Source organism: Euleptes europaea, chromosome 17 (genome assembly GCF_029931775.1).
Source record: "Euleptes europaea isolate rEulEur1 chromosome 17, rEulEur1.hap1, whole genome shotgun sequence".
Lineage (NCBI taxonomy): Eukaryota > Metazoa > Chordata > Lepidosauria > Squamata > Sphaerodactylidae > Euleptes > Euleptes europaea.
In genome coordinates, this window is record NC_079328.1 from 46,511,374 (window position 1) to 46,539,142 (window position 27,769).

General features: G+C 44.1%; 1 protein-coding gene across 1 annotated transcript in view; it reads left to right on the forward strand.

The window, feature by feature from the left end:
* Positions 1-27,769, forward strand: part of CDH13 (cadherin 13) — a 638,997-nt gene that overhangs the window by 442,266 nt on the left and 168,962 nt on the right. Inside the window, exon 7 of the mRNA XM_056862383.1 lies at positions 12,418-12,596. Within this exon, the coding sequence (XP_056718361.1) occupies positions 12,418-12,596 (179 nt within the window). The remainder of the gene's footprint in view (positions 1-12,417; positions 12,597-27,769) is intronic.

The following is a 27,769-nucleotide window of genomic DNA, read 5'->3' on the forward strand; positions in this document are numbered from 1 at the left end:
ACCTGGCCGTAAATCTCCCTTTGGCTCATGCTTTACTAGAGCTTTCAACGGGAAGGTAATCCCCTCTGACTATAGTCTTGCAGTTGTAAGTTATGTCTGACTGATAGTTATCATACCTGAAATCTATGAGGCTTTTCCTAAAGGCCTCAGCAGTACCTAAACAGATAAAGACATAACCTCCAAAGCCATCTGTAGATTGTTTCATAATACGACACCGTGCTGTATTTTTATGTATTTGTTTATTAAAAAGTTTACGATAGGGTTGCCAATCTCCAGGTACTAGCTGGGGATCTCCCACTATTACAACTGATCTCCAGCCGATAAAGATCTGGAGAAAATGGCTGCTTTGGAAGGTTGGCTCTATGGCATTATACCGCACCGAAGTCCCTCCCCTCCCCAACCCACACCCTCCTCAGGCTCCACCCCCAAAATCTCCAGGTATTTCTCAACCCATAGTTGGCAACCTAGTTTACAATGATGGGCTTGCAAGACCCGTGTGTGTATCTTGAAAACCCTACAGGGTCATCATAAGTCAGCTGCGACTTGATGACACTTTCCACCACTACAGTGTTGTATAATGGTTAGAGGCCCAGGTTCAAATGCCCTCTCAACCTACCTTATAGGATTGTTGTGAGGTTAAATGGAATAGAATAGAGCCATGTATGGTGCACGGAGCTTCTTGAAGGAACTACGGGGTACATAGATGGCTCTGGGACACCCCTCCCCCAAAAAAGCAGGGCACAAAGACAAAGCTCTTTAGTGTTAATAAGAAGTCCCAGGTACTAGGAGATACACTGCCCCTGAATATGGAAGTTCCACTTAGCTATCAAGGCTCCCTGATCTCACTAGTATGGCTTCCTGAAATGTTGGCTGTGATGAATTCTGAAGAGGCAGCTTCAGCCTTCAAGTGCCTTGTATTAGGCAGCCATATGAATACACATTAGGGAAACAGAGTTCTGGAGGTTAGGAAATTATAGTCCTGAAAAAAATACTCAAGTATGCTAAAACAGTGAAAAAGAGTGAACTCATTAATTCTCCCTAAACATACTCCTATTGAGCAAGGCCTCCAAGTTTAATAACTGCCATAAGTTAATATTTGCAGCTGCAATTCAAAAGTACTTGATTGGAGAAATAATAGATCTTTCTTCTTATATTTGTTTTGGCTTCCCTGGGGCTTGTTTTTTTTCTTTTCTCTTTAAAGTACAAATTGACAGTCAAACATGTAATTAGTTATGATGCATTAGAGCGGCCAGCAGCCCTGCCTTCCCCGTTCTGCCTTCCCCTCCCCCAAAGTTGATTTATTTCGATCACAATAAATTAGAAGTTCTTTTTGTCATTTGCAGGCTGTTTTAGTTTACTTCCTCTGCCCGCTGTATTCTTAGGGGAGGAGGGGAATACTGCAGCAAAGTGTGAGTAATGGTATGCATATCGACACCTGAAGTTGCCTCCTGCTGAGTCAGACCATTGGCTCACCTGCATCGGTATTGTCAACTCTGACTGGCAGCATTGACTGGGGATGCCAGATACAGAATCTGGCTCCTTCTGCTTGTCTTCTATGACTGAACCACAGCCAGTCCTCTAAGGAAAGCAACCTTCTACTGAGACTCTAGGTCCACCTAGCTCAGTCCTGTCAACTCTGACTGGCAGCTGCTCCCCAGGGAGATAGGCAGAGAAGGGTATTTCCCAACACTTGCTGCTTGAGATTGTTCAACTGGAGATGCCAGGATCAAACCCAGGTCCTCCGATATGCAAGCTGTCTTGTTCTACCACTAAGCCATGGTCTATAATATGTTAGTCATACTATAAACATATGGAGCTGCCTTACACTGAGTCAGATATTTAGAATAGAATCATGGAATCATAGAGTTGGAAGGGACCACCAGGGACATCTAGCCCAACCCCCTGCACAATGCAGGAAATTCACAACTACCTCCCCCTCACACCTCCAGTGACCCCTACTCCATGCCCAGAAGATGAAGAAAAAACCCTCCATTATCCATGGCCAATGTGGCCTGGAGGAAAATTGCTTCCTGACCCCAAAGTGGTGATCAGCATGATCCTGGGCATTTAAGAAAGGGCCACGAGAACCAAACACTGACACAACCCTTCCTGCCCTCCCTCTCATGATCTGCCTAAGTTCACAGAAACAGCATCACTAACAGATGACCATCTGGCCTCTGCATAAAAACATCCAAATAACTGTTGCCCCAATACAGTCTAGTCTGCCTGGTGGTGGCTGTTGAGGGTCTCGGGAAAAGAAGGGTCCTTTCTGAAAAATAAGGAGAGCCAGCATGATGTAGTGGTTAAGAGCGGTGTTTTGGAGCAGTGGAGTCTGATCTGGAGAACCGGGTTTGATTCCCCACTCCTCCACATGAGCGGCAGAGGCTAATCTGGTGAACTGGATTTGTTTTCCCCCTCCTACACATGAAGCCAGCTGGGCGATCTTGGGCTAGTAGTCATAGCTCTGTTAGAGCTCTCTCAGACCCACCTACCTCACAGGGTGTCTGTTGTGGGGAGGGGAAGGGAAGCTAGTTTGATTTTTTTTCCTTAAGTGGTAGAGAAATTTGGCATATAAAACCCAACTCTTCTTCTTTCCATTACTTCTGGATTTAGATATTTTAGTTTCGATGGCCGGGTGGACAGATGGAATGATGGGTGGGTGGACAGACAGATATATTGGCTGGATATGCAAATGCTTGTGCATGCTGAACAGAAGTAAAAGAGATGTGGTTGTCTGGGCAACATTTTGCACAGACTTGTGGGACTTGTGCATAAAGGGCAGCTATGGCTCCACCTTTGTAGTGGAGCTGCTGTTTCCCTGCAGCAGTGAAACTGACAAGACTTTTGAGATTCCTTGTCAGTTTCACATGAAGGGAAGTCTATGGGCTTGCTGGAGAGGTGTGTGTGTGTGTGGGGGGGGGGGTTGAACACATGAAGCTGCTTTATACTGAATCAGACCCTCGGTCCATCAAAGTCAGTATTGTCTACTCAGACCTGCAGCAGCTCTCCAGGGTCTCAGGCAGGGGGTCTTTCACATCACCTACTTGCCTAGTCCCTTCAACTGGAGATGCCGGGGACTGAACCGGGGACCTTCTGCATGCCAAGCAGATGCTCTGCCACTGAGCCACACCCCCTCCCCATTGTTTCATTGCTGCTTTTTGCAGAGTTTGTGAGGAGACTGGGCAGTTCAGCCCTAAATAGAATCACTCCAGTCTGAGCCCATGGAGTTCAGCTCTGCATTAGGATTGTATTGTCAGTTATCTCTTGGTGCTGAAAATGCAAACTTTGACACGTACAACCAGCAATATTGCATATCCATTTGTGCGTGTGAAATGTCACTGTGAATGTGTCGATGCAGAAGACACATCTGTTTGTGCAACTGTTCTTTTGGTTGTTGTTGTTGTCTAATGGTATAATTCACAGAATGTCTTTGACAAAGTTAGGGTATTCAAGGCCCTCTATAGACTTTTCTTGGGAGATCAGGAAACACGTGGCAAATTGTATTGAAACGGGGGCCGATCTCACATATTCCTTCACAATGTAGTGCCAAAATTGAGATAATTGAGATAGAGTTCCATATTTATTATGCCCTCAGAGTGAACACAAGAGAATTATCTTCAATATCTGTCAGAACTATGTAAGTTCTGCTGATGGTGCGTATTAACTTTCTCCTCTTTTTGGAGGGTGTGTGTCTGTATTGTTTAACACAATCATTTTGCAAAGTGTTGTTTGGCAACTCTGAAGCCAGCTGCAGCTGAGTGATGCCAGGAACTGAAGTATTTATAAAATGACAGCAAATTAGAAATATTCAGTTTATGAGTCCTGGGAAATGAATCTTTTATAAGGAATAAAACTTTATGGTAGAGTAATGCCAGGGATGTAGGCATCTTCAATTTAATACATTTGGATGAATTTTAAGCAGTAGATCCTTTTGAAATATGAGCCCAGATACACAAGCACAGATCCAAATTCATTTTTCTTCATCTTATTATCTTTTAAGGGGGAAAAAGTCATCAGAGTGGTAGTGAAACTTTTATGACGTTGTGTATATGTTCTGTTTAACACCATATGCATTAGATAAAACAAGTGGGAAACCGCAAGGACTTGCGGGAGGCATCCCATTTCCCCCCTCACCCACCGTTTCCTCTTTCCCTTTCCCGAAAGCCTCAATAGACTCAATAGACCCTTTTCCTGTTTCCTTCTCTACTTAGGGTTGCAGCTCCAGGTTGGGAAATTCCTGGAGATTTTGGGAATGGAGCAACAACAAAGGGGGGGACTTAACCCTAAAAACAACTGAATGAAGTACCCAAAGGTCAAGAAAAAAATCAACAGATTATACAATGTAAAGATAATATCAGTACAAAATATGTATATATTTATTACCGGCTAAAATCAACAACATATATAAGGCCCTGCAATAGCCTGTTGAATACTTTGAGAGCCAGCATGGTGTAGTGGTTAAGAGCAGTGGGTTGGAGCGGTGGACTCTGATCTGGAGAACCGGGTTTGATTCTCCACTCCTCCACATGAGCGGTGGAGGCTAATCTGGTGAACTGGATTTGTTTCCCCACTCCTACACATTAAGCCAGCTGGGTGACCTCAGGCTAGTCACACTCTCTCAGCCCCACCAACCTCACTGGGTGTCTGTTGTGGGGAGGGAAAGGTGATTGTAAGCCGGTTTGATTCTCCCTTAAATGGCAGAGATAGTCAGCATATAAAAACCAACTTTTCTTCTTCTTTATAACTGCTGCAGACTTTGAGACATCTTTATGACTAAGATATTTTGATAACTTCATTTATGGCTGAAATATAACATCTCATTTAAGAGGGAAACACACACAGGGCTTAGTCGCCCATTTGTATGGAAGCATAAAACAGATGAGGAAGTTTTGCAGAACACAACATACCAACAGTCATAACGATTTTTAGAAAGTCATATCCATTTGTAATCTGGAAATGTGATCGTTTTGACCACTGAAGAAGGCCATTTGGCTAGAACGCGTTTGATCAAAGTCTATTTCTGTGATTGTATGTCCATTTGTGTTGTCTGTTTACATGAACATGTTGATTTGGCAGTGGAGCCTTGGGAGGCGAAGTTTGGAGAGAGTATAATGCCATGGAGTCCACCCTCCAAAGCAGCCATTTCATCGGGAGATCACTTGTATTTCCAGGCCCCACCACCCACCTGAAGCTTGGAGGCAACAGCAATGATGCCTGGGAGCTGCTCTGAGCCCAGAGCAACCCCCGGTTTCCTCCACCACAGCAGCCAGGCCCAGACTGGCTCCCAGAGTGCTCTGCCACGGCGGCCGGGCCCAGAGCCTCTCCCGCTGTCCACCACCACTGCAGCCGAGCCTGGGGCCTGTCCTGAAATGAACACATCAACACATGAAGCTGCCTTATACTGAATCAGACCCTGGGTCCATCAAAGTCAGTACTGTCTACTCAAACTGGCAGCGGCTCTCCAGGGTCTCAGGCAGAGGTCTTTCACATCACCTACTTGCCTGGTCCCTTTAACCGGAGATGCCGGGGATTGAACCTGGGACCTTCTGCATGCCAAGCAGATGCTCTACAGACAGCCATGGCCCCTGTTTCCACTGCAGCTGGAAACAGAGCTGCTCTCGGCATCCACCGCAGCAGCCATGCCCAGAGGGCTTCCAGCATCCTCCATACACACACAGATAATGTTTTTTTTTTAATTTGGGGGAGGGATTTAAACAGCCGATATATATATTATTAAATATATAGATGATATATAAAGATAACTTGTGTCTATGTTGGAAATTTGGGCAGAAATAAACAAATTATTTACACACACATGGTTGTCTCTACTTTTTTGGACAACATCTTAAATGAAGTTGGATATGTGACCTGATTATCAGTACCCCCAGACTCTAATTAGTGTTGTTAGGACTTGTACAAAATGCAACTTCTAAATGAAGATATCCTGTGATGGCTGACAGCTGCACAGATGATTATTGCTAAAATCTGGTGTGCTGCCAAAAATATTTCTATTAAGGAATGGAATATTTTTTTAAAAAAACATTTTAGCATATTGTGAAATTGGCTAAATTAACAGACTATGTCTGTCTGAAGGACATAAGACAGTTCAAACCGTTGTTTGTTGCCATTTGGGAACCCTTCATTAAGTTCTGGAAATCTATTCTTAATTTGCAGATTGATGTTCATAATTGCTTTTCTCTTCTCCAAGTCTGACATTTTTGATTTATGATTCTTTACTGAAATTTGAAAAAAATTAAAATAAAAGAAGAGAGGCAGGGACGTTCTAAAATGAACGCTACATAGTACCATTATCCCTAGAAGGAAAATACCAATCATTATTGGGGAGGGGTTGTAGTAGGGTTGCCAGGTCCCTCTTTACAACTGGCAGGAGGTTTTTGGGGCGGAGCCTGAGGAGGGCAGGGTTTGGGGAGGGATTTCAGTGCTATAGAGTCCAATTGCCAAAGGGGCCATTTTCTCCATGTGAACTGATCTCTGTCAGCTGGAGACCAGTTGTAATAGCAGATGTCCAGCTAGTACCTGGAGGTTGGCAACCCTAGGTTGTAGGAAGAGCTTGTGTATTTTTGTCCTCCCCTAAGACTACATTTTATGTATGCATAGAACAGAAAAGATCAATGTTACTGAGCGCTAGGTGAAACCAGTGGGCATTTTCCCCCTCACCGTGCAGTGTCCCTAAGAACAATCCTGCACTTTTCCCTATCAGGAGAAAAGCAAACATTCTCCTTTTGAAGAAACGGATAATGGGGTACCCTCACGAATAACATGGCAGATCAGAACATAAGAGCCCTGATGGATCAGACCGGGTCTGTCCAATCAAGCATACTGTTTCACACAGTGACCTAAAAAACAACAACAGCGAGCCCCATGGTGCAGAGTGGTAAGCGGCAGTACTGCAGTCCAAGCTCTGCTCACAACCTCAGTTCAATCCCAATAGAAGTCGGTTTCAGGTAGATGATGAAGAAGATTTGGTTTTTATATGCCGACTTTATCTACCACTTAAGGCAGAATCAAATCAGCTCACAATCACCTTCCCTTCCCTCCCCACAACAGATACCCTGTGGGGCTGTGACTAGCCCAAGGTCACCCAGCTGGCTTCATGTGTAAGAGTGGGGAAACAAATTCAGTTCACCAGATTAGCCTCTGCTGCTCATGTGGAGGAGTGGGGAATCAAACCCAGTTCTCCAGATCAGACTCCACCGTAGCTGGCTCAAGATTGACTCATCCTTCCATTCTTCTGAGGTTGGTAAAATGAGCACCCAGCTAACTGGGAGTAAAGTGTAGTTGACTGCGGAAGGCAATGGAAAACCACCCTATAAACATAGTCTGCCTAGTAAACATCGGGATGGGACATTGCCTCATGGGTCAGGAATGACCCGGTGCTTTACAGACCTTTAATAAGGCCACGAAACAAGGCACACACAAAGATGTCCATAATGTTTCTTCCTATCAGCATCATCAGCATTAACAAAAAAACCCCACAAAATTTGTATCTCGCCTTTCTGCTCTTACAAGGGCCACCAAGGTGGCTAACAATTTAAAACATATATGGTATTGGAATCTCCATCTATTGAGGTCTGCTGCCTCAGTAGATGGAGACTGCCTTCAGTCACCATGGCTAGTAGCCACCGATGGGCCTCTCCTCTGCGAATCTTTAAAGCCATTTATGCTTATGGCCATCACTACATCCACTGGCACAATTTAATTACTCACCGTGCAAAGAAGAATTTCCTTTTGTTTGTCCTGAATTTATTGCCCATCAATGCCACTGGGTGCTCCTGAATTCTAGGAGAGCCATCGTGGTGTAGTGGTTAGGAGCGGAGGACTCTAATCTAGAGAACCGGGTTTGATTCCCCACTCCTCCAAATGAGTCGCAGACTCTAATATGGTGAACCAGGTAGGTTTCCCCACTCCTACACAGGAAGCCTGCTGGGTGACCTTGTGCTAGTCACAGTTCTCTTCAAACTCTCAGCCCCACCTACCTCACAAGGTGCCTGTTGTGGGCAGAAGAAGGGAAGGCAATTGTAAGCTGCTTTGAGGTAGAGAAAAAGATAGATAAAAGGGGGGTGTAAAAACCAACTCCTCCTCCTCCTCCTCCTCCTCCTCCTCTTCTTCTTCTTCTTCTTCTTCTTCTTCTTCTTCTTCTTCTTCTTCTTCTTCTTCTTCTTCTTCTTCTTCTTCTTCTTCTTCTTCTTCTTCTTCTAATATTATTGGAGGGGGACCCATGCAGTCAAGAGGAAATCAATGCCCTAAAATCCAGCATCAAATCCACGTTCTCAAGTTGCTGATTATTGTAGTGATTTGTTATTCTGATTTTTTTTCATGTTTCTCTCTTTCCCTTTTCCATCCCGGCCTATGACTAATACGGGAAATGAAACTGATAACATCCTCAGAACTAGTTACACGTGGATGTTTGCTCAGTCTTTTCAGGCACATTCAAAATTTAAGAATGTGAAAGCTTGAGTGGGAATGTCTCACTTAAAATTACTTCAGATCTCTTTGGCAGATAATTTCAAGCAGCGTGATGGAACATTTGAAAACCTTCTTGAGCTTTTCTAATCAAGGGCAATTTTCCCCCCTCTTCAAAATAAATATCCTTTTAAAAAAAAAATTCCGGCAAGAGGTGCCAAATCATATCTATGGGGAAAAAAATAAGGCCACAAAATTTTTCAGATTGCTGCTGTTCACCTACCTCCTGGTGACCTGTTATTTGCCCTATTGGGGAAATATATGAGTACAGAGACCATGACCTGGATGGGCCAAGCTAGCTCAATCTCATTGGACCTCAGAAGATAAGCAGGGTTGGCCCTGGTTAGTACATGGATGGGAGACTGCCAAGGAAGTCCAGGATGGCTATGTAGAGGCAGGCAATGGCAAACCACCTCTGTTTGCCTCTTGCCTTGGAAACTCTGCGGGGTCACCATAAGTCCTCTACCAAGTGATGGCACTTTTCTCCACCGCCTGGCATTTAATCACAAGTGAACGGAGCCAGAATGCTGTCCGATTTCTGTTTTATTTCTCAAGGGTATGAAACAGTGCCTAAGGTGGCCACAAAGCCCAGTCTTAGAAAAACCTTATTTTCAAGGTCACTGTAACAAGAGGCAGGAGTCTGAAAACAAAGAAGAGGAGGTAAGAAAGGGGCAGAGACGAAAGAAAGAATAAGAAGGAAATGAGATTTTGGGAAACCTTGCAGCTTCCGAAACAATCAATAAGCACGAGGGGCTCTTTGAAAGTATCGCAGAACTCTGTACATCCCCAAACAGCGTGGGTGGTGTTGAGTTATCTAGAATGCTTTGGATGTAGTAACTTGTTTCAAATGAGGATAACAGAAAGTCTGCACTTGGGAAAGCGGAGGGGCTGCTGACTAAGACCATACAACACAATTCCCAGTGTGACCAGACTCAAAACAGACAGACATTGGAGGAACTCCTCATAATAATAATAAAAAGGTGCTTGTTTGCACAGAGCTGCAGGGGGGTATTTTGAGCAAGGAGAAGGGGCTTCTAGTCTCCATCCTGCCCCACTTTTCCCCATTAGAATGAGAGGTAGGAGGGTTAGGCCCCTTTTCTTTGGCTCCACGTGTTAGAGAGCAAATCTAACAAGCATTTGAATCCCTGTCTCTTTATACACTGCTTTGTAATTGGCTGTGAAAGAAACCAAGTTTGTGTGCCTCGCACTTTGCCTTATGCACGGGGATTTCACCCGGGCTGAGCTCAGGGGAGGTGGAAGAATCGGGTTAACAGAGGAACGGGAAGACCTGGGGTTTCATGGAGGGAAATCTCATGCATAACTCCAAGGAACAACTGAGACAGACAGGGGGCAAACATGAGTGGGAGTACCCATGCATAAACGACCATAGATTCATCAGTTTTGCTATGCGTTAAGGAAACACAAAAGAGGAGCTCAGGGGCTGGAAACAGCAAGTGAACACGAAGCCGGTTCAAACAAATTGGACTGCTGGTGTGGAGAGGATGGGGCAGCCTGATGCCATTCAGTGTTCACAATCCCCAGTCTTTCGCAATTACAACTTTCTTGCAATGGGGGATGCTCAGGCAGCAGAACAATACGTCTAATGAGGTGGGTATGGAAAATTCATTAAAACTGCCTAATTAAGTTTATAGAAGTGTATGGTTGACTGAGGACAAAGTTCTTGTCAGTGTATCTTGGGCTGCTCCTGCTGCTACGTACCCTAACAATATCACTGGGGGGTCGCCACCCAGAATGCTTCTCACTGTGCTGCTGTTGTTCTGTTGAGCTGCGTGAGACACAGGGGACTCTTTGGCCATTTATGCTTGGTAATTAGCAGCACTTTCCAGGCTGAATTGCCCTGCATATTTTTTTTTAAATTTTTCACGCTGAACCATCATTCCGGAAGTGACTGCGAAGCCGGCGCATACCTGCTTCGCATTACTTAAGAGCCCCTTTAACGCGACTTTTTGCGTCTGCTCCGCGCCGCCACAAAAAATCCTCTCAAGGAAGCAGGCAAAATAACAGTGGCTCGTTAGCTATTCACATGGTAATGGTTATGCAAACAGGAACAAAGGAGCAGGCGAGTGGGGGGTAGAATTTCTCCTTTTGCGTCAGGACCATGAATAGGCATTTTTAAAGTCGCATTTAAAAAAAGAGCTTTGAGCGACCATCAAAATTGACCACGCATAAATGGCCTTTGTCTGAGATATTGGGTTGGGGACTGCAGAGGCAGTGGCATTTAGATCCATTCAGTTGTATATCTTTTTTGCTGCCTGGCAGAAGCCCCTGTTCTTAGTCCACACGGGCAGAAAACAAGGGTACCCTGACTCCGGCATCTCTTTGTACTCATGCTGAAAGCACCGTTCATCACTCGCCACTGGAGAGGATACCTGCATAACTCTGACTTTGGGCTCGTTCGTTGATGGTGGAAAGTGCCATCAAGTTGCAGCCAACTGATGGCGACCCCTTCGAGTTATCAAGGCGAGAGAGGAAGAGAGGTGGTTTGCCATTGTCTGTGAAGTGACCTGGACTTCCTCAGTGGTCTCCCTTATGGCGACCCTTTAAGGTTTTCAAGGCAGAGGTGATTTGCCACTGCCTGCCTCTGCATAGCAACTCTTCTGGGCATGGAGTAGGTGTCACTGGGGGTGTGGTGGGGAGGTAGTTGTGAATTTCCTGCATTGTGCAGGGGTTGGACTAGATGACCCTGGCGGTCCCTTGCAACACTATGATTCTGTGCTATTTACTGACCTAAGCTCCATGAAGGAATAGTGGGATAAAACTGTGACTCATAGATCAATTGGATGGATATGATGTCAGAACAGTATTTAATCATTTATAATTTATAAAAGCAAACTGTCATGAAATGTGACTGAAATGCAGCTAGCCGAAAGATTTTACGCATTTCTTAAAGACCTGCTAAAAAGCAAAACAGTCTTCATCACAAATAAAATATATGTTTGGTATAATATTATTCAAGATTATATTAATACTGTTCTGGATGTTAAAATATGTTTAAACCGGAAAGGCCTATTTCATATTAGTGAAACATGAAAAGATTTATGCTAAACATTGGAGGATTATGGATCTTCATTATGAGTGAATGGCTGTTAAATCTGAGACTTAGTTGTTATGAATAAAATTATAAATTATGTTCATGTAAGAATGATGGCAAAAATCAATATGTTTAGGGTAAGATATAAGCAGAAGAAAAGTTGGTTTTCATACCCTGCTTTTCTCTACCTTTAAGGAGTCTCAAAGTGGCTTATAATCACCATCCCTTCCTCTCCCCACAACAGGCACCTTGTGTGGTAGGTGGGGCTGAAAGAGTTCTGAGAGAACTGTGACTGGCCCAAGGTCACCCAGCAGGCTTCATGTGGAGGAGTGGGGAAACCAACCCGGTTCTCCAGATTAGAATCTGCCGCTCTTAACCAATATGCCACGCTGGTGTAGTTTTAAGAATGATTAGAGTCAGGTTTGGAATGATCTAAAGGGATATAGTTTTATTATACTTTTAGAGAATCCCAAAATGTATAATCTCTAATGTGAAATTTAAAGTAAAAGAACAACATCATAAACTTGCATTAGGGAAACCGAATGAAGACTTTATGGATGCACTTTTCCAGAAATTCCTTAATCTTGGACAATGTGTACACTAGGATATCGGAAAGTCTTTTTTTCCCCTTCTGGGTTCATGCTTGCCAGATGTCAGGATATTATTTCTTTCTCAGTGTGTGTTGTCCTTGTGTTCCTTGTAGTTATACAATGGTTAGGGACAGGGAATGAAGAGAGTCTATTATCAACTCTTACGCGGTGCTCTTTTTTTGTACTTCAGCTGAAGACTTTTGGATTCAGTTCCATGTAGCAGAGAGAGAATGAACTATGATCTGATCAGATCACCCCGATGATGATTTCATTTCATTTTTCTTCCCCCAGGAAGTACTGTGATGAGAGTGACGGCATTTGATGCCGATGACCCCGGCACAGACAATGCCCTGCTGCGATATAATATCCTTAAACAAACTCCAGACAAGCCTTCACCGAACATGTTCTATATTGACCCAGAAAAAGGAGACATCGTCACGGTGGTGTCACCAGCCATGTTGGACCGAGAGGTAAGTCACATCCTTCTAAATTGTCTGTGGTTTAATGCAATGTTAAAATGAGATAGATGTGATGCTGTAGATTTTCATGCCAGTAACTCAAGCTTCTATTCTTCATCATCTCTTTATTCTGCGTCTGTCTTGAAAAGTGTCTGTCTGGAAAAGTGGGCAGATGTGAACAAGATGCAATTCAACAAGGATAAGCACCTAGTTCTGCATCTGGGTAACAAAAACGAGGAACACGCATACTGGATGGAGGATGCACTTCTGGGCAGCAGTGTGTGTCAACAAGATCTTGGGTTACGGGTGGACTGTAAGTTAAATATGAGCAGCCAGTGTGATGCAGCGACCAAAAAATCTAATGCAATCTTTGGGTGCATCAATAGAGGCATAACATCCAAATTGCAAGATGTCATAGTTCTGCTGTACACAGCATTGGTCAGGCCACACCTGGAGTCCTGTGTGCAGTTCTAGAGGCCCCACTTCAAAAAGGATGCGGACAGAATGGAGCGGGTGCAGAGGAGAGCAATGAGAATGATCAGGGGTCTGGGGACCAAGCCCTATGAGGAAAGGCTGAGGGAGTTGGAAATGTTTAGTCTGGAGAAGAGGACGTTGAGTGGGGACAAGATTTGTATTTTAAGTATTTAAAGGGCTGTCACTTAGAGGTCAGGCAGGGAGCTGTTTCTGTCGGCAACAGAGGATAGGACTCGCAATGATAGGTATAAATTACAGGCAGAAAGGTACTGGCTGGATATTAGGAAAAATGTTGTTACAGTAAGAGTAGTTCCGTAGGGGAATCGGCTGCTTAGGGAGGTGGTGAGCTCCCTCTCACTGGCAGTCTTCAAGGAGCAGCTGGATAAACACTTGTCAGAGATGTTGCCACAGGAAAGGGAATTGCGCCTGCAGCAACTGAGTTGGGACATGGGAACTGGAGTGGTGGCCGGTTTCTGGATGTCAAGGAAAGGCCTGTGGTGCCTTCTGGTCTCTCTCTCTCTCTCTCTCTCTCTCTCTCTCTCTCTCTCTCTCTCTCTCTCTCTCTCTCTCTCTCTCTCTCAGATGTAGACTTCCGAAGACCCATAAGATTCCCCCTTGTGCTCCGTCTATTGTTGTTGTCAGAGATATTCTAGGCTGATCCTGCACTGAGCAGGGGATTAGACTAGATGGCCTGTATGGCCCCTTCCAACTCTATGATTCTTTGATTCTGTCTGGTACATTGTTGGGACCCTTGCTTTCGACAGTCTTCCATGTGCAACATAAGGAACACATTATTATCTAGGTAACTAATGGTTCCCTGAAGCATTCTATGATATTCTTCTGTTGGCTTCTTTACATGTTGCATGGGATCTGCAGGTAGGAATGAAGTAGAGCAAACTGAAGAGGAGTCCAGAGTTGCAAAAAGAAAAATAGGAAGGAGAAGGAGGAGGAGCAGGAGGAGAAGGAAGAGAACCCAATGGTTGAATGTAGGGTTCCCAACCTTTTTTTGACCAGGGACCACTAGGACTTTTTTGTTCAGTGCAGGGACCCCAAGGTTCAAAATAAAAATTCCGAGAATTTGAAAATAAACTTTAATCATAACTGTTAGTTAAACATTAAACTTAGAATAATATTTGAATATATATTTTTATAATAGAGAACTTTTAATTGAAAATTCCTCCCACATAGGAAGCCTTCTTCCTATGAAATAAGTCTTTCTGCATAATAGAAGGTCTGTCTACATCAAAGAAAGTCTTACTCCACCGGAGGAAGACTTGGAAGAAAGAAATCATGGGATCCAGTTTGGCAGAAGGGAGTTATTGGATCCAACTTGATAGCTCTGTTTTGTTCCTCCAGCTAGTAGATAGGGCTGCTAGCGATCACAGGAAACAGAGAACCAAAGAGGAAGGAAGTTGTAGCTTCCAAGAATGAACGCACAGCTGAAGGCTTGTCGGACTCCTGGCAACTACAAACTTTAACAATGGTGAGGATTATGCATGATAATGAATCACTGAAATTAATGTGGTTTTAGAGTTTTAATCAGACATCTATTATCTGTTTTCAAATTAAGACATTGCTAATTTGGAATCTCATAAAACAGATAAAGGTCTTATGCAAATAAGCTGCTTAAATTTCCTTTGGCTCTCTGGAGTTCTCCTGCCACGTAGGGAGGAAGTTCTTTCTGTAACATCAGATCTCAGCAAAAAAAAAAAATGAAGTCCCATCCTGCAAAAAAATGCAGGATGGGAAAGGTTATCCAAGGCCAAAAGTGATGCATGGTTTCCCAATGGTTTCCCCGTGTAAATCGATTTAGGAAAGCCCAGCTGAAGACTTACTTTACTGTTGTAGTGTGTTTGGAGCACACATTAGCATAATTAAATTGTGGAACACCCTACCTCAGGATGTGGTGATGGCTCCCAACTTGGAAGGCTTTAAGAGGGAAGTGGACATGTTCATGGAGGATGATAGATATGTTGGGTCATTCTAAACATGACAACCAAGGTTCACGTGCAACCAGGAGTGTCATCGATGTGGAAGTGTACCATGTGCATTATCACAATGTTAAAGCCACAGATATGTTTTCTAGGGCGATGTGGACAAAACCCAAAGTTCAGTCAAAAGCTTCACAAGTGGTGGATTTCACTGTTGTAATGTGCTAAGATGTGTCACAGATGTATGAAACGAAGAAATGCCTAATTTTATGAAGATGGCAGTTTCTTCCACTCTTAGATGCAGTTCTAAACACAGCCTTTCGGTTCCTATATTAATTATAACTGGCCACAAAATTCAAGAGTCTTTTTTAAATGGTTTTCATGAGTTATGTTGGGCATTTTTCTCCTTTACCCAATATATAAACAATTTCAAGATAAAACCAATTTGCTGGAAATTGAAAAATCAATAGGTAGGAATGAAAAGGCCTCCCTTCTCCACTTTGTTCTAAAGGTCACTAGTGAGACATGAAATAATGATGCTATTTGCATACAAAGAGTGCTGCCAGTATCGAACAAACTGGACAGAACGTGGCTAAAGCAAGAACTGAGCAGTGCATGATTTCCCATCAACACAGTTTAGCCTTTCCCATCATCACCACTCTATGCAGTAGGAGAGATTCAAAACTGATAAAAGGAAGTATTTCTTCACACCATGCATGGTTAAATTGTGGAACTCCCTGCCCCAGGATGTGGTGATGGCTGCCAACTTGGAAGGCTTTAAGAGGGAAGTGGATGTGTTCATGGAGGAGAGGGCTATCCATGGCTGCTAGTCAAAATGGATACTAGTCATGATGCATACCTATTCTCTCCAGGATCAGAGGAGCATGCCTATTATATTAGGGGCTATGGAACACAGGCAGGATGGTGCTGCTGCAGTTGTCTTGTTTGTGGGCTTCCTGGAGGCATCTGGTTGGCCATTGTGTGAACAGACTGCTGGACTTGATGGACCTTGGTCTGATCCAGCAGGGCATTTCTTATGTTCTTATGGAGGATAGGGCTATCCATGGCTACTAGTCACGTTGCGTACCTGTTCTCTCCAGCATCAGAGGAGCATGCCTATTACATTAGGCGCTTTGGAACACAGACAGGATAATGCTGCTACAGTTGTCTTGTTTCTGAGCTTCACAGAGTCACCTGGTTGGCCACTGGGCCAGTCTTTGTGTGTTCACCCCCCCCCCCAATCTTTTGATGTAGATCTATGCAGTTTCCTATACCAAGCAGATAGATTGGGGTTATTTCTTTCTCCTTTCAAACAAGAACGCCATTGTCGATAAAACGTATGCCAAACCTAATGAAGGCTGACTCGTGTCTTAGCTATTTCATCTGCAGTCGTGATGGTTAAAATGTGCTTTTTCTCCATGACACCAGTCAAAGAAACGATCTGAGCAGAGAGTTAAAAATAGGGTGTGGGAGACAGAAATGTGCTTTAACTCTTCCTCTCCAAATATATGTGTGGTAGCAGTGGCTGCCATAAACTGTTTTAAAGTGACTGCGTTCACCCCCTGATCAAAGTGGCTAACGTTCTCCAGTTCTGTTATTAATTTTTAGCCTTTGCTTAGCTGGAGATGCTTATGGAGAATGTTCCCATTAATTTAAGCCAAATTGACAAGGATGCAATTTGGTTTTTTTATATATATTTATAAATATATTTTCATTTTGAGTCCTTCTGTGGTTGCGTGTCACACTGAAAAGGAGATAAGTGCTGAGGGTAGGATATTGAAATGTAGATTGCGTGCTATCTGGCCATTTTTTATTTCCTTTCTGAACAAATTCATTTTCCTCTCCCCGTTTTCTCGTTATTAAGAGGAACTCTTGTAAAACAGCAGTGCAAATTCTTCTTCCATAACAGTGATTTGAGAGTCACCTTTCATCAGCTATCCCATTGCGTCATATAAGACTTTAGAGAGGAGTGGACAGATATGTAGATCTTGGCTAGATTTGTTTTTTAAGTGAGCAGCTGTTGGAATTTTTGTTTATTTCAGATTGGGTTTGTTAAAGCCCACCGCAATTAGTTCAAACCATGGCAGCTGGAATATTCCATGGAGTCCACAAGGCAGAGTTTATTCCTCCAAATTTGCTTCAGCTCTGCTGGCTCCCTGTTTGTCTCTGGAGTGCTGGCATTAATCTTTAAACCCCTACATGACCTGAGGCTGGATTATGGTGAATGGGGAGGAGCTATGGCTCAATCATAGAACCACTTGTTTTGTATGCTGAAGATCCCATTGTGGCCTCTGTGAGCAGTGGGGTACAGAAACACGTCTCAGAATGCTCCACCCCCATGTAGGGTTCCTAGACCCTTGCCAGCAAAGGCTGGGAGATTTTTTTTTTGGGGGGGGGGGTTCCTTGAGTAGGTGGAGTTTCAAGAGGAAGTGGCGTCAATTCCGGATGATGGTCCAGGAATTTCTCCTAATCTCTATGTTAAAGATCATAGAGACTAGGGGAAATTCCTAGAGCATCGCCATTGATGCCGTCCCTCTCCATTTTTTTAAATACTGCCCCTCAAATTATTGAGAGTGGAGGACTGAGGGTAGGGTGGGTAATTGTCCACCACCAGTGGGAAAATGGCAAGCCTATCCTCATTCTCTGAATACTATGTGATCCAGGAGTCTTATGAAAACGTCAGCATTTCCCGTTTTTCACCGGGAAAATCTGGAACTGATGGTAGTAAATTAGGGTTGCCAGATCAGGGTTTGGGAAATTCCTGGAGATTTGCAGGGTGGAGCCTGGGGAGGGCAGGGTTTGAGGGGAGAGGGACCTCATGGGGTTCAATGCCATCGAGTACACCGTACATAGCAGCATTTTCTCCAGGGGGACTCATCTCTGTAGTCTGGAAGACCAGTTGTAATCCCAGGAGATCTCCAGCCATCACATGGAGACTGACAACCCTATCAAAGGTTTAACTTGAAAGGGGGGGATCTACAGTAAGTAGTTGAATATGTTTGCTTTGGAGCTGTTTAGCTTGGAAAGAAGGTGGTTAAGGGGAGACATGATAGAGGTCTATAAAATTATGCATGATATGGAGAGAGTGGACAGGGAGAAGTTTTTCTCCCTCTCCTAATACTAGAATGCAGGGTCATCTGCTGAAGCTGGATGGTGAGAGATTCAAAACAGATAAAAGGAAGTGTTTCTTTCACATAACACATTGTTGAACTCCCTGCCCCAGGATGTGGCGATGGCTGCCAACTTGGAAGGCTTTAAGAGGGGAGTGGGCATGTTCATGGAGGAGAGGGCTATTCATGGCTACTAGTAAAAATGGATGCTACTCATAATGCATACCTATTTTCTCCAGGATCAGAGGAGCATGCCTAATACATTAGGTGCTGTGGAACACAGGCAGGATGGTGCTGCTGCAGTCGCCTTATTTGTGGGCTTCTTAGAGGCACCTGGTTGGCCACTGTGTGAACAGACCTCTGAACTTGATGGACCTTGGTCTGATCCAGCATGGCTTTTCTTATGTTCTTATGGGTTTTTTTTCTTGGAAAAAAATCTATCCTAAAGTAAATTGCGGGGTTGGGGTGGGGGAGACTCTTGAAAACAGAAGATAAATAAAAAACCAGTCAGACATAGAAAATCTCCCCCCTGGACAGACTTTTTTTTTAAGGATAGCTGATTGTTTTGTACTGTTGACAACTGTGTCATCTTGGAAGTGATTGAAAGAGTATTATTTCTTGTGAATAGAGGGAGTTTTACAGTGGCTGGCCTCGCTATTTCCATGCCAAACATTCCCCATAATTATTATTTAGAAAGTAATTTGCTTTTCCACCTTGATAGAGATTGCAGTGATCAGCTAAGAATAAAAGAAGACGTTCTCGGAGATTTGCAGAGCAATTTTACCTTTTGAAAAATGTGGTAATTTCTGCTTCCATCAATATTTCAATTATGACAGAAGACTTCGTATTAATCTGGATATCAGAACAGTTTTTCCCCTCCCTCCCGCAAACTTTGCTCAGCCCAGTGTCTCTCATATGTGAGCAGAATTCCCAAGGGAGTTTCAAAGAGTTGCTGACAGACAATGAGATTAATTGATGATGCAAATGTGTCTTGATCGATAGGATTGGCCAAATGTCAGTCAATTTGTTCTGTATAGATTTGCTGTGCCAAGTGTTGTAATCCCACCCATGATCCCCTGTGAATTTCTCTGGATAATGTGTGGATGTAGAGTTGCCAGCCTCCAGGTGGTGGCTGGAGATCTCCCGCTATTACAACTGATCTCCAGCTGATAGAGATCGGTTCACCTGGAGAAAATGGCCGCTTTGGCAATGGGACTCTATGGCATCGAAGTCCCTCCCCTCCCCAAATCCCACCCTCCTCAGGCTCTGCCCCAAAAACCTCCCACCGGTGGCGAAGAAGGACCTGGTAACCCTAATCCTCCTACTGGGTATCAAAAAGGACATCAGATTTTTTGCCTGAAGGATTCCTTCTTGAATCAGATGCCCATTCAGAATGGGAATGCAGATGGGCCAGAGGAGATGTCATCTTCTAGCTCCAGTTTGGACAGCAAATCAAATTACCCTAGCAGATGACATATGATTGTTCTAAATGGCAGCTATAAAAAAGGACACAATTTGAACATTTGTTTGAGTTTATTGTTGGCATCTGAGGGGGTTGACAGTACCATCTTTTCCGGGCGCTTCCTTCCCTCCCCATCTTTGGCAACATGAATCTGTAACTAGTCAATACACTTACCACCTTCTCGATCTAAATGCAAATGCTGAGCCAACATTGCCTTTCGTCTTTTTAATGAAAAGATATCAATCTTTCCAGCAGAGGCGTTCTGCTTGTGATCTCTGTGTTATTCTCTCGGATGCTCGTGTTTACCATCCTTTTAGGGACTCCTCTTTCTTTCTTGAGGTCTGTTAGTTTAAAGTGGGAACAATGACATGATTTGGAGTGTCTTTGACTCAATAAGATTCCCTCCTCCCCTGGATCTGTGTCTTTCCCATGATAAGTAGGTGTAAGGGACACAATCCAGGAAAAGCAAAATGAGATCGTTATTCCACTTGGGAGGAAATGGTTAATTCTTCCACCTAAATTTAGTGTAGGGAAATTTAAAATATATTCCAGAACTGCAATAACTGTTGGTATTGGTTTGCTGCTGGAAACTGGGCCAACATGAGCAAGTTTGCTTTCCTGGGCAATTGTGTTCTCCTTTCTTTTCATGTTGCTGCACATTGTGAATGAGAGCTTGGTTTCCTCCTTGAGCATTTTCCAGATTGAGCCCGGGATGCTTAGTTACCTGCCCGTCAGTCAGCGAGCTGTTAGTTGTGTCTAAATTCAGTTGTGTCTACTAGACTGCTTTCTCAACAAGGGTAGGCTGGTTTTCCCAATTCCCACAGTTACCTCCTCCTCTGCTGGATTGCTGCTACCTCTTCTAATTAAATGGCATATAGTTAAAGGGGGGGAAAGAAATTATTTCAGATTTTTGCATTGAGACTTACTACTTTGTCTCTGGTGCTTTCTGCGCCTGCCCATGAACCTAGCCAATCTTGTGATCAATTTCTGCGATCACCAACTGTGCAGGCACCAAACTCAGCCAATTCAATGTATTAAATGTAAGCCATTTAAAGGATGCAAGCTGTATGAGATTCCATGCTTGGCAAGTGAAGCTTGACTTCAGCGATCTGAACACAACCTTGAGGGATATGTGTCTCTTCCCCTGTAGCTGAGAAGATTTAGTAAAGTTTCCTTGTTACATTACTAAGGTTGTGACCTGGCCTTGTAGCAGAAACACCATGGTATGGGCACAAAGCTGCTTGTTGTGGTGCTGAAGATCAATTTGGACAAAAAGCATTGACAGCTCACCTCGCATGTAACTGAAAAAATGGGATCAAGGGAAGGTCACCTGGTGGTCATGTTCATGTTGAAGTTCTTGGCATGCCTGACTGCAGTTCCTTTTCTCAATTCCATATACATGCATGGAAGTGGGAAGAGTTATTATAATAAGTTTATGTTATTTAGTGTGTTGCTGAGGATGTTATTACTGCATTGTAGAAGGTATGTAGCAATTCTGAAGAAGCCTCTGTGAAACAGGAAAGAGCTTCAATGCTTCCATGACAATAGGGTCCCGAAGATGTTACCCTAGCTGTGTGCACTATGCTTCCCATGAGTACTCCAGAAATTCAGGGAACCAAATTTTAAATGACTCAGTCCCATGATTCAGGACTGTCTGTGTCTTTCCTAACTATATACAGAATTTGCACCTTATGGGGGAGGCTGTGGCTCAGTGGCAGAGCATCTGCTTGGCATGCAGAAGGCCCCAGGTTCAATCCCCAGCATCGCCAGTTAAAAAGACCAGTTAGCGGGTGATGTGAAAGACCTCTGCCTGAGACCCTGGAGAGTTGCTGCCAATCTGAGTAGACAATACAGACCTTGATGGACCAAAGGTCTGATTCAGTAGAAGGCAGCTTCATGTGTTCATGTGTCCATTCCATGATCCATCTGATCATGATTCACTGAAAAGGAATGAGGAAATGTTTCCTATTCTTATTCTTTTAAAAAAATGCCTGTTTGTGTTTTCTCAACAATTTGGGTCCTCTGCAGTTTGTGTTTGCTTGTGCAGATACATTTTCGCCTGCATGTTGGGCATATTTTAATTTACACAGTAATTATCAATGCAAACATTTTATGGGGAAAACTGATATAAGAAAACAAACGGGGTGGAAAATAAAGAAATGTGAGTTTGATTTACATTTACAAACTGTGAGTTTGATTTGTGATTTACGTACACAAGGGAGGAATGAGATCAAAACAAGGGTTGGTACTGCAAGGAGGGGAAATCTATAATCCTCCCTCCTCCCACATGGCTAGGGTAATTTTTAAAGGGTCACTGAAACCCTTGGTCTTCTGCTTTATATGTTCCTGTGAACACAAATGCAAATAGACCTTGCCTGCTAATGAAAAGAATAATAATAAGTAATGCTGGAACTAGTCATTAAGAAACTTTTTTCTTTTTGCTTGAATAATTTATATCTGGAAAGTTAAATAAAATGTAGGAAATTCTGCATTTGAAACAGAGGTTTCCTTTTCAAGAGTCTTCATGCCAACACCCTCAATTTTCATAAATACAAGCTGGCAGAATTCCTCCAGACCTTTAATTATGCTATTATCATTTCCTTTTTTCACTTTCACATACGTCAACAGCTAGTTTAATAGTCAAATAGTGTTTTTTTTAAGGACTGGCATTAATAGGGTGTGTGCTTTCTGTGCCATTAAAATCTTTGACAGATGAACAATAAAACACACCAGGAGCATCAAAAAAAGAATAGAGAATCTCAAGGACAGGCAGTGGTTGTGAATATGGAATCAAGCATCTTTTGGCAGCTCCACACCTTAATATTTTTAGCCATTAACATAATGGAAGATGCTGTGTTGGATACAGGCATTTTGAGTTACCAACCCCCAGATGCAGCCTGGAGATCTCCTGAAATTATAACTAATCTACAGACTATAGAGATCAGTTTTCCTGGAGAAAATGGCTGCTTCGGAGGGTGGACTTTAGGGCATTCTACCCCATTGAAGTCCCTCCCATCTCCCTCAGCTGGTCGGCGGGCATCCAGGTGGATTGGTGGGGGTTTGCCCGCCGCCACCTGGTGCTTGGCAACCCTACCCCCACAGCCCCCAACTGGGCATGTCCAGGCCTCCCCCAAAACCCCTTATTGGGGTCCCCAGCATGGGAAAAGGGGGCACAAAGGCCAGCTTTCCCCCAAACAGGATCTGGCCCCATGTCCAAAATCGCCAACCATAAAGTTGTGATGAAAATATAAACCACTAAACATAGGGAGGGAGGGACAAAGTGAGCGGAAAACTGACCGAGCTGGGAGAGAGGCTAGCGATAAATGCCTGGCTGGAAGACCTGAGTGCAAACCTCAGGTCCGTTGCTGGTAGACATGGAGGAAAAAATCCCCGAGGGCCCTAATTGGCCCGTTTAAAAAGTAGTTGGAGCTGAGGGCTGGCGCGCAGCCGGCTGCCCCACCAGCAGCCGCTATTTCTCCCACGCTCCACTAAGGCACAGAGCAAACCAGGCTGTTCCTGGCCTGTTGCCGCTGCAGGAGTCCCCTGAGTATGTAGTTTCAGAGGGTTACCTTGTTGGTCTGCACTGGAACTGCTAGATTGGACCCCAGTAGCACCTTAGAGACCAACATGATCTTTGGGGTATGAACTTTCAAGAGTCTAAGCTTGGTCAGATACGAGTTGGAATGAAGATCTAGCTCATATCTGATGAAGGGAGCTTTATCTCTTGAAATCTTATACCCCCAAAAAACTCATTGATCCCTGAAGCAGAATAGTTGGTTTTTATACCCCACTTTTCTCAACCTTAAGGAGTCTCAAAGCGGCTTACAATTCCCTTCCCTTCTTCTCCCCACAACAGACACTTAGTGAGGCAGGTGAGGCTGAAAGAGTTCAGAGAAAACAGTGACTAGCTCAAGGTCACCCAACAGGCTTCATGTGGAGGAGTGGGGGATCGAACCTGGTTCTTCAGATTAGAGTCCCCTGCTCTTAACCACTACACTGCACTGACTCTTGCTGAGCATGTAGCGAACCCTTCCTGTCTGTTGGTGGCCCAGTTTTGTTGTTTTTGTGGTCCGCAGAGAGGCCGGCCACTTTGCTGTTGGAGCGATGCTGCATGAAATCACAGCCGAAGGCCCTTCAAAGGAGTCTGCCAAGTTATAAACTCTGTTGCACGCTTTAATCATTCCAGGAGCCACTCATCACTCCGAGTGCGCCTGGGCTTTTCCATCCTTTTTCTGCCTCTGCAGAACCTCTGCCCCAAACAGTAGAGCTGCAATTTGTTCAAGTCCTTGAAGCACAAAGCACTGTGAATTGAAGTTGGCTAATGTAGCACTTTCTCAGGCTCAGCCCACGTCTTGTTTCCTTGCAGGAGGGCAAATGTCTGTCTCGCGTTGTGATGTCCTCCAGGCATGGAACATCCTGTTCAACACAAGAGGTTTTACATGTCACATTTCACCTTTGTTCTTTCTCAGCGCTCTCCTTATCCATCTGAGGGGCAGGAGTCTTTTGCATAGACCTGGCTATTTCTTCTTTCATCTCTCTGCCAAACAGACAGGTACTTCCTTGTTCTTTCTGGTTTGGTCCCTTCTGCTGTTCTCTGGCCATATGGTTGCCAGCCTCCAGGTACTAGCTGGAGATCTCCCGCTATTACAACCCATCTCCCATTCCCCTGGAGAAAATAGCCACTTTGGCAATTGGACTCTATGGCATGGAAGTCCCCACCCTCCTCAGGCTCTGCCCCAAAAACCTCCAGGTATTTCCCAACCCGGATCTGGCAACCCTATCCAACCAATGCATCCAGACACGTAGGCCAAGGATAAACTGCTGTAAAAAGTTTCCACCAAATTACAGGTGAGCACAAAATCTGAATTCTGCTCTTTGAGACGCATGGAAGGTGTGTTTTCCCTAGAAAACAACAGAAGGCTAAATTGCCGCTTATGAATACATACAGGTATGCACATGGTTTGTCGTTGTCATCAATAAGCACATGTACTAGAAGCCACTGCACCGCCTCCTGAATGGCTTCCAGCCCTGTGCTGAAGCAAAAAACCTGCCCCTTCCTCCAAGCCCCATGGAACAGCTCCATAGTGTTCCACAGGGCTACAGCACCATTTCCAGTGGTGTATACAGGAGTATTTCCTATTACTATGTATGGGTGTGAAAGCTGGACAATGAAGAAAGCTGACAGGAAGAAAGTAGACTCCTTTGAAATGTGGTGTTGGAGGAGAGTGCTACGGATACCGTGAACGGCCAAAAAAAAAAAAAATCAGTGGGTTCTAGATCAAATCAAGCCTGAACTGACCCTAGAAGCTAAAATGACTAAACTGAGGCTATCGTATTTTGGTCACATTATGAGAAGGCAAGAATCACTAGAGAAGACAATCATGCTAGGAAAAGTTGAGGGCAGCAGGGAAAGAGGAAGACCCAACAAGAGATGGATTGACTCAATAAAGGAAGCCACAGCCCTCAATTTGCAAGATCTGAGCAAGGCTGTCAAAGATAGGACATTTTTGGAGGACATTGATTCATAGGGTCGCTACTTGACAGCACTTAACACACACACACAAACAGGAGTACTGGTGGAGGGGGCGTTCCTGGCCTGAAAGTGCATAGGAAGTTGCCTAAATGCCTTCTCCAGGAATGCCCCAGGAATGCCCCCATTGATGCCGGTGCAATGCCCCACACTGGAAAAATGGGGTGGCAGCAGTGCCGGCGCCCATATGGGGCGCAGCCATGTGGCTCCCCTGCACCGGCGTAAGGTCCCCCACTTGGGCGTAAGTGGCACTTACACCACCTCGGGGGTCACACAGCCTTCTCATCCCTTTCAGCCCCCTCCCTTCAGGAATGGGCAATTAAAGATAGATGGCCAAGTAACCAGGTTGGTTAGGACTAAGAGAGACTCAATAAAACCATCTTTGGCTTCTGAGATCTGATGAGATTGGGCTAGCCTGGGCCATCCTGGTCATGGGCGTTCTACAATAAAAAAGCCCATTGCCTTCAATGAATTTAGACCAGTATTTCTCTGCTTTGGAGAACTTCACTGTGAGCATACTTATTTGGGAGTAAATCTCATGAAAACTGAGGGCATTTTCTTCACATGGACATAAGTAGGAACAAGGTTTCTTTAAAATAATTTTTAAAAAATCACTTGTTTCCAGGCTTTTTGGAGCAGCACGTTCTGAACGAGCTAAATAATTAACTACTTGGAAGTTGTGTTATTTGCACTTTATATTCAGGTCAAACAAAAGAATATTGAGAGCAGAAAAATCCATAATTTCCTGATGCTTTTCACCTCAGATGACTTTGTGATAGATGGAGTCAGATCAAGTCAATGGTAGCTGGGGCGCCTTCTGCCTCTTTGGAGATCAGTGGTCTCGTTTCTGGGCTGGGGGCGCCTTCCAAACAGCCGCCTGTCTTCTCTTTTCTGAACGTGGCGAAGAGAGAGTTAAGCAAGGGAAGGGAGCACCTCACCAAAAGGCAGCTAGATTTAACGCAACATTGACGTTCCGAAGCCAGAGCTTTCAGTAAACCTTGTACCTTAAAAATCGGAGCTTCTGCAGAATGGCTGCACTGATACTGCCCAACAAAATGTTTAAAGTCTCCACTAGTTAGGCCATGAGAGAAAGGAGTAAACCTACCAATTTAGAAGGTATTGCATTTTGACTGAGGATGCCTGGATGAAAATGCAGTGATCCTTTTATCTCTTGATGGCTTGGCCATCTCACCTTCACTATTTTTCATCTCCTAAGAGCAAAGACCTCTGATGTGCTGATCATCTCTAGTGGGACAAACTCCAGCTGGGCTGTTGGGGGTCTCCAAACAGACATGTCTTCCAAAGGAAAAGCAAGTAGCTTGGTTTAGTCTCAGCTCCGTTTTGAAATCTTGACCCCGTTGTGGACTCTGTGGTGGATGCAAGGTGCCGAGACCCAGTCAACCTTCCAGTCTCTGCCCCCTTTCTTTCTGCAGGGATGTTTCCCCGCAGTCACCCCTGCCAACTGCGTCGGGGCTTCCTTTTGATTATGCTTGCCTTTTCTGCTTGTCCGATGTTTCCTCACTCTCCCCACACATTTTGCCCGCATTTTCCAGATTCTGGCTAAAACAGCATCTGGAAAATGCGGGCAAAATGCACGGGGAGAGTGAGGCAACCTGTGACGGGTGGGAAGGCATGCATAATCAGAAGGAAACCCCGAAGCAGTCAGCAGGAGTGACCATGGGGAAACGTCCCTGCATAAAAGATCACTCTTTCCTCATCAGTCCAGGGGCCCAGGGGTACTCGAACCTTTGGAATACATATTACCTGTTCTGGAAACTACATGTCTCTTCAGATGCTGCTGAGATCACTTCTTGGGGGTGTTGTGCTCAGTTCATGACACAAGCAAGCATTACAAGCCATCAAGGCACACATTACAAGCTTGCTATGAACTGCTTTCCAAAGGGGTTGGGATTTCCACCTGTCTACCAGATACCGACTTATTCATGGGCCTAATCTGTTGCCTTGCAGAGTGCAAGGGGTTATTATTATTTTTTAATGCTCATATGCTTGAGGCCTCCGTCTCAGTTGCTTTGATAAAGCTATGTATGAGTAATAAGGCAATTATGCATTGTGCCTAATTATGCTTTTTAAATTTTAAGTTAGGGCAATTAAGATGGAGGGAAATATTGACAGACATCTGCACCATAAATGACACCCTTTGAAAAAAGAGCTAGATGCAGATAAATTGCTGGATTATACCCCAAAGAATGCATTTTTTTAAAATCGCTAGGATGTCAATCAAAAGTCTGCCTTTTGATTTCTCCCTCAGATGAGGAAACTTCTTTTTTTCAAATACTCAAAACATATTGAATCAGCTGTAGAATCATTTATAAAACATGAATGTGCACAAGCTTTTGCCTAGCCGAGTGGTTTTTGCCATTATGTGCAAGAACAAATAAATAGCTTTGGAGTTTTGATTAAAATGGAGCTGCAGAATTCCAAAGGAGCTAGAAGTGTAGCTGTTTCTAAATTTTTAGGCACTGAGCTTGGGGTGAGCACCAAGGTTTTTTTTGTTTTGTTTTTTGAGGGGTTGGATTTATTGAATCTGAATTTTTTAAAAAACTCCAGAATACTCAGATTTTTTGAAATTTTTTGGTTAATAAACCCGAACCCAGAAAATGCCGGAAAAAATCGGCTCTGGTAGGAAGACAGGGGTGTTCCATTCATTACTTCCTGCC